General features: G+C 45.1%; 1 protein-coding gene across 1 annotated transcript; it reads right to left on the reverse strand.

Annotated features, from left to right (window-relative positions):
* Nucleotides 1–1,109: 1,109 nt before the first annotated feature.
* Nucleotides 1,110–7,301, reverse strand: LOC118753251. Its single transcript, XM_036488128.1, has 2 exons — nt 1,259–7,301; nt 1,110–1,197 (listed from the first exon to the last, which is right to left on the reverse strand). The coding sequence occupies exon 1, from the start codon at nt 6,670–6,672 to the stop codon at nt 1,498–1,500; it is 5,175 nt and encodes a 1,724-aa protein (XP_036344021.1). The 5' UTR covers nt 6,673–7,301; the 3' UTR covers nt 1,110–1,197; nt 1,259–1,497.
* Nucleotides 7,302–7,307: the final 6 nt, after the last annotated feature.

Genomic DNA, 7,307 nt, shown 5'->3' on the forward strand with positions numbered 1-7,307 from the left:
TTGCAATTCATTATTATATGATCAGAACAACCACTATCTACTAACCAGTTTATTTCGTTCGGGTTTTCCGAATTTTCCCTGTCTCTTTTTACCTCTGAATTGTACACTTGGGTAACCCACACATTTGCAGAACTTGAATTGTTGGTACTTTGATTTCGTAAATTCTCGCCTCTTGATGTTGATGACTGGAAACCTCTTCCTCGGCCGCGATTGCTGTATCCACCGCCTTTGGTGTAGCTTGCCTGATAATTTCTTTGACTTCTTTCTTTATCTCTATTCTCTCCTCGATTGTTCTTGTTTGCCTGTGTGTACCAACAATCTCTCTTGATATGTCCAGGCTTTTTGCATGTAAAACAAACACCTCTCGTTGTTGCCGAAAATGTACTTACGTTGTTCTTCTTTTCTGTTTGGTTTCTGTTCAAGTTTTTTTCTATGATTTTTGATTTTACGTATTCCACAGTTCTCTGCTCTTCTGGTATGACATCCAAAAAATCTCCGATATAGCTATGGCTTGGTGGTAGTGCTTTCAACAAATACCTCATTTTTTCTTGTTCTTCCATCTTCCCGCCTGCCGCTTTGAATTCATTTACAGACTTTTCAAATTCTAAAAAGAATTCTTCAGCAGTGTCGTAATTTTGTAATTTAATTTCATCAATATTGTTTCTACGTAAAATCTGTAATGCCGTTGATTGCGTATTGTACATCTTGTCCAATTTGTTGATCATATCCAAAGATGAGTCGCAGTCGCAAATGTACTCTAGTTGTTTGTCTGAGATTGTGCTAATTAATATGGTTTTCGCTTTTAGATCTTTCTTTTTCCACTTTAATTCTTCATCGTTTTCTGTCCTTGTTCTGGTAGCCGGTTCTTTGCACTCCTTGTACTCCAACAGCATCATAAGTCGTATTTTCCAGCTTGAGAAATTTGCACCATCAAAAATTGGTATAGCAATATCTTCGAATTTTGCAGTGGCCATCATAAGTTCGTATTCTCACTTGCGTGCGTTGTATAATTTTCATGTAGGTATGTAAGATTTAGTTTTAATCTGAAGACATCGATCTTTACATATAATTTTGAGAATCCACGCTAAGTTTTTCAAAAGTTCATTATCTATGTTGAAACGTGATCTGGCGAGGAACGAAAAAATAAGAGCTAGCCTTGCTGAGAAAAACGCTTTACAAGGCGTGATGCTTTATTTCCTAAAAAATACACATACGTTAGGTTACAATTAATAATTTTTCAATAAAAAACAACTCTTACACTTTTGTGTGCTTCCTCCGCTTAAAACTCCAGATCACGAATGAGTTTTTCATTAGTGATGTGGTCGTTTTTACAAAATTAGAAATCGATAACAATCGTTACATTACATTATGGTACATTCAGAGGATTGGCTCGCTTGAACAAGCAAGTGACTACTCTAACAACATTAAGGTACAAATAGACTGATACATTCAAATGAACAAGGAAGTAACTGCGCTAACAGCCCCTCCCCCGTAAATCTAACCAGATTTACCCAACTCCAGCTTAGCTAAGATGCAGGCCGGCCGCTTAAATGTGCCCGTCTTCGTCTGGACTTCTGCAGATCTCACTTGACCATCTTTTCCCGGGAATACCTTCACCAGGCGTCCCATGAGCCATCTGGATCGATGCTGGCTACTGTCGCATACGAGTACGAGGTCTCCTACTGCTAGGGGCTCTACCGGTTGGTACCATTTGGTTCTTCGGACGAGGTCAGGCAGGTATTCGTTAACCCACTTCTTCCAAAATCGATACTGCGTTTGTTGAACTTTTCGCCATTGCTTACGTGTGGCCTGGAACTTCTCTTCCTGCGGGTGCGGTGTTTGCTCGGAGTTTGGTGTACCTATAAGAAAATGGTTTGGGGTTAGAGGTTCGTCAGTGGCGGTGTCCAACGGGATGTGAGTCAGAGGCCTCGAATTTACGATGTTTTCCGCCTCGCACATGAGATGGTAAAGGCTGTGCTCATGTAGGTTTTCATTATATAGTGCGTGCCCCATAGCTCGCTTAACGCTCCGCACTAGACGCTCCCAGCAGCCACCAGCGTGGGGATTTGAGGGACAGTTGAATACCCACTCTACATTCTTGTTTACAAGTGCATCGGCTATCTTACCGTCATTAAACTCCTTCAATTGTCGCTTCAATTCTCTGTCAGCGCCGACAAAGTTCGTACCATTATCCGACCGAATACGCACAGGAATACCACGTCGACACATAAAATTTCTCAAACACATCAGGCAAGTATCAGTAGTCAAGTCCTTCGCCAATTCCAAGTGTATCGCCCGTGTAGTAAGGCAAGTGAATAAAGCGATCCAGCGCTTTTCGCTACGCCGACCGATGGTTATCGTAAACGGGCCCATGTAATCTAATCCTGTGTAGGTAAAAGGCCTAACAAATGGTGTAAGCCGGTCTGCTGGTAGTTGTCCCATCTGTGGCGGTCGAGGAACGGCTTTCTCCTTGAGGCATACTTGACATCTCGCAGCGGCGCGACGTACTTCCGTTCTTATGCGCGGCATCCAATACTTACGACGAATTTCGGCGATTATCGTCGACTCATTCTGATGTCTCCAAATTCGATGAAAATAGTCAACTATAATTTCTGTTACATGACATTTGTTAGGTAAGATCGCGGGGCGTCTCGTCCAGGTCGGAACCATGGTTGCTGCGTCTATTCGACCGCCAATTCTCATTATGCCGTTATCGTCCATGATGGGACTCAGGTTCCAAAGCGCGCTGCCCTTCTCTATCTTATCGCCTGCCTGCAGGGAATGATATTCATCCAGGAAGGCTTCCATTTGCACCGCTCGGACGATACACATTTCAGCTCGTTCAAGCTCGTTTACCTTTAAGTTCCCATAAGCTCGCATTCCTTCCGTGGTACGGCAGTTTTTCACAAATCTCAGTGTCCAGCTGACTACTCTCTTAAGTTTCAAAAAACATGAAAATTTCTTTAAAAAATTTGTATCAATTTGTATTAAAAGAAACGTAAATTTATTTCGAAGTTCCACATTGGTAGCGTCGCATACTACGTTCGGTGGCCAGTTTTTTTCTTCTTCTTTGAGGAATTTCGGTCCTGTTAACCAAAAAGATTCGCGCTTACGATCTCTAGGGCGTGTCCCAAAGTCCGCAGGATTGAGGGCACTCGGCAGCCATCTCCATTCGTCTAACTCGCTATTTTCCAGGATTTCGTTGACTCGATGCGCTACATAAGGCTTATAACGTCGGTGATCTGATTTTATCCAGGCTAGAACGGTTTTCGAGTCCGACCACATCACTACCTTGACCGGGACCTTATCATGGCTGTTGACAACATTTTGTCTAAGGCGCGCAGCGAGCACTGCCGACTGCAGCTCAAGGCGAGGAACGGATACGAGTTTGATAGGAGCACATTTGGTCTTCCCAGCGATGAAGCACGTTCGAGTGTTGCTGCATTCATCCTGAAGCCTCCAGTAGGCTACAGCTGCATATGCTGACTCGCTTGCGTCCGAAAACACGTGCAGTTCTACTGGCATTAGCATAAATGTCGCTCCGTAGCAGCGAGGTACAGTTATCTTCTCCAATTCCCGCAGCGCTTCAAGCCACCTTCTCCAGTTCTCATATACCGCATCTGAAACTCTCTCGTCCCAGCCTTTACGCTCTCGCCACATCGCTTGCAGGATTAGTTTCGCTTCTAAGGAGTATTCCGCTGCTATTCCAAATGGATCAAAGACAGACATTGCTACGCTGAGCACCTCGCGTTTTGTTGGTTTCCTTTCCTTGTTAAAAACATCCCGATTCACCTTCCCAAAGGACAGCACAAACTTTAAGGCATCTTCCTCGGTATTCCAGGACATCCCGAGCACCTTCTGAAACAGCTGGGCGTTTTCCCTATCAAGGTTCAACATAGGCATGGAAAAGGGTTCTTTATTTAAATTGCTAATGACCTCAGAGTTAGACACGAACCTTTTCAGTTCAAAACCACCTTTTTTATGGATCCGAATTACCTGGCTCGTTATTCTCAGGGCATCTTCTTCGCTAGAGAAACAATGTACAAAGTCGTCGACATAGTGGTTATTTTTGATGGCTGCCACTGCTTCAGGGAACTCCTCAAAATCGTCAGCGTTTTTGTTCTTTACGAACTGCGCTGAACACGGCGAGCATGTGGCTCCGAAGGTCATCACATTCATTACGTATTCATCCAAGCGGGCCTCAGGATCGTATCTCCATAAAAATCGTTGTGACGACAAGTCTTCATCTCGAATCTTCACCTGGTGGAACATCTCCACTATGTCGGCGCAAACCCCGATTTGTTTTTGCCTAAATTTCATTAGCACCGTTCCCAGCGGCTGCAATAAATCTGGCCCACTTAACAGTGCCGAGTTCAACGACACCCCTTCTGACTCCGCTGCTGCGTCAAACACTAACCTGATTTTCGCGGGCTTATTCGGGTTATACACGGCGAAATGAGGCAAATACCAGGTACGCTTGCCTTTAACTGCTGCCTCCTCTTCACTTAGTTTACTGGCGTACCCTTTCGCCACATACCCTGCTATAATCGTCGCATATGCTTTTTTCAAATCGTCGTCGCGTTTAAATTTTCTCTCTAGTGCGTAAAATCTCTTTTCTGCCATCTCCCTACTTGCCGGCAACTCTATGTTATCATCCTTCCACAATAAACACGTTTCAAATTGGTTTCCGTTGCGCTTTGTATTCTCCTGCAACAGTTTCTTTGCCCTCACAATATCTTCGGCTTCAATCACCTGTTTCACAACACCTACGCCCATGCTTTCGTTGATTATGTAATCATGGATGAGGTCCTCCAGCTGAGAAGTTTCGCCCGCTTCACTCACTCGCGCAAACATTGTATGATAACGCGCCTGGTTCAATGGACGTCGCCCTGCTCCGTAGATTACCCATCCGAGTTTTGTCAGCACCACCGCATAACCTCTGCTACCGTCGTGAGCCGTTCGTCGTGGTACTCCAAGATACGCATTGTCCAATCCTATTAGGAGTTCGGGCACAGCGCCAGAATACTCGCGTAGTGGCAGATGTTGATCCTTATAATGAAGGTCCGACAGGCTTATCGACTGCATTGGCAATTGGAGATTTGAAACCGTACGCACGTTTCGCATATTAAACTTCTTGCTACCTCGCTCAATGCCGGAAATCTCTACATCTACCCTACAAGAAGGTTCAGTGACAGTTGTGCTGCCAAACCATTGCAACGTTATACTATCGCTGTACCCCTTAAGCCCAAGGCGAGTTGCTAAGGCACGGTTGATTAGTGATATAGCAGACCCTTCGTCGAAAAACGCATAAGTTTTGATTTCCCTCGAATTGGCATACAATATAACTGGTACAATTTTAAACAACAATTTCGATGCTTTGTTAGACGGGATAGTGTTCGTAAAAACTTGTTGTATTCCCTCCGGTGAAACGGGTTGTAGCTGCACGGCTTGTTGCTGCTGCTGTGCTACGTGATTCGATGCTTGCCGTGAAGATTGTTGCCTGTGCGATACCCCGCGTACACGTTCTCTTCCGCTACGCTCGTGAAGGAGGATATGCCACCGTTTTGTGCAATGCTCATTACCACACTCGTGCTGTTCATGACAAACGCTGCTACGGTGATTGCCTTTCAAACAATTAAAGCAGAGTCTTCTTCGACGCACTAAACGCCACCTCTCTCCTTGATCCATGTCTAAAAATCTTTTACACTTACTGAGTGTGTGCCTCTCTGCACACGCTTCGCATTTATCTCGCCACGAACTTTCACTGTTGACCTCGTTTGTGTGGAAAAATCTTGTGCGCCCTTCAGTTCTGGGTTGACGCGGTTCCGAGCTCGAGTACACACAGGCTGAATTCACGATTTTGGATAATTCCTGTAGCCAGTCGCTAAAGTGGCAGATCGTTGGTCGCGGTACAATTGTAGAGGCATGTCTTGCCCACTCAATACGCCTTTGCATAGGAAGTTTAATCAGCAACTCTTCCATCAACGTAGGGTTTGACAAATGATACTCACAATCAGCAGCCTGAAGAAAGGAGGATAAATTTTGAACCTTCGTCGCGAACGTCACTAACTGGTCGATATGATTTTCGGAGATTGGTGCCACACTTCGTATCTTCTTTAATTGACTCTTCACCAGCAGCTCCGGCTTCCCATAGCGTTCTTCTAAAGTTTTGATGATTTGCTTCACGTTTCTGCTGTGTATTAGTAAACACTCGATCGTCTCCCTTGCTTTGCCTTTGATTGCTTTCTGTAAGCGCATCATGTTCTGCGTGTCACTGTACTGGTACTCCGTTGTAGTCATTATGAATGTTTCCTTAAACATTGGCCAGTCCTCTGGACGGCCGTCGAATTCCGGCAAATCGTAGAGTTTCCGTGTTGCACCCACTTGCGATGTGGTTTGAGAACGGCCCGTTTCACTGGAGGCAGCTGTAATAATTCCATAGCTATCCCCTGCGCCGACCGTGTTTGCTTGCGCCTGCCTAGTCTGTCTCAGCTCCTCTTGTAGGTTTTGAACCTGCTGCAAAATTTCCGCTAGTCTTGTTTCTACCGACGGTTGCACGATTTGATTCGTTGGAATCCGCTCGACTACGGTCGCTTCAAGTTCGTTGTAGTTATCGCCGTCTCCTTCTCTCGCACTATTATCCGTAGTTGTTCCCGAACGTGTTACTGGCATATTTAAAATGGTTGCTTGGCGCGTGTTTCAACAAAGAAAGATGGCTACGCGGTGCTTTTCCCGCCTTTTTAATTTTTCGGAGGTTACGTGGTTTTGCCTACTTATGGACCTACTAACCGACTAACGAACCCCCTACCCAAATCAATCTCTCATAATCACTTACCAAATCTCCTCTCGCTTGTTTGCTTGATACTTTGTACGCCTCCGTGGTCTACACGCCACTCCACAGGATCTTGCTGATGGCCTCAGTGTGCCCTTTGCTTGATGCGCTCCGACCGTGTACCGCTTTAATACTCCTAGTGCGCGTTTTACTACTCCGAATGCGAATTAAGTCGGCTGGTACACCCTTATACTACTGCGAACCGCAACCCAACGCCTGTGCACAATTTAGTTTCGTTTTTACTCTCTTAAAAATGCTGATGCAGGGCCAATGTAGCCGATGCACACTTAATACTCCCGGTTCTGCACACTCAATACTTCCGGTGCACACTTTTTACCAAGTCCGCTGCGCAATTACACTCCACGTGCGTACTACTATTCACGCACCTCACTTGCTGTTTCTTTTTTGGTAAAAAGTGAAATAAAGGCTGTTGAAACGTGATCTGGCGAGGAACGAAAAAATAAGAGCTAGCCTT

This window comes from Rhagoletis pomonella, unplaced genomic scaffold (genome assembly GCF_013731165.1).
Source record: "Rhagoletis pomonella isolate Grant_MI unplaced genomic scaffold, Rhpom_1.0 Rhpom_scaffold_02265, whole genome shotgun sequence".
In the NCBI taxonomy this organism is placed as follows: domain Eukaryota; kingdom Metazoa; phylum Arthropoda; class Insecta; order Diptera; family Tephritidae; genus Rhagoletis; species Rhagoletis pomonella.

What these genes read in the sequence shown, in the direction of transcription:
- LOC118753251 (XM_036488128.1), bottom strand. Translation starts at nt 6,672, where the DNA reads ATGCCAGTAACACGTTCGGGAACAACTACGGATAATAGTGCGAGAGAA.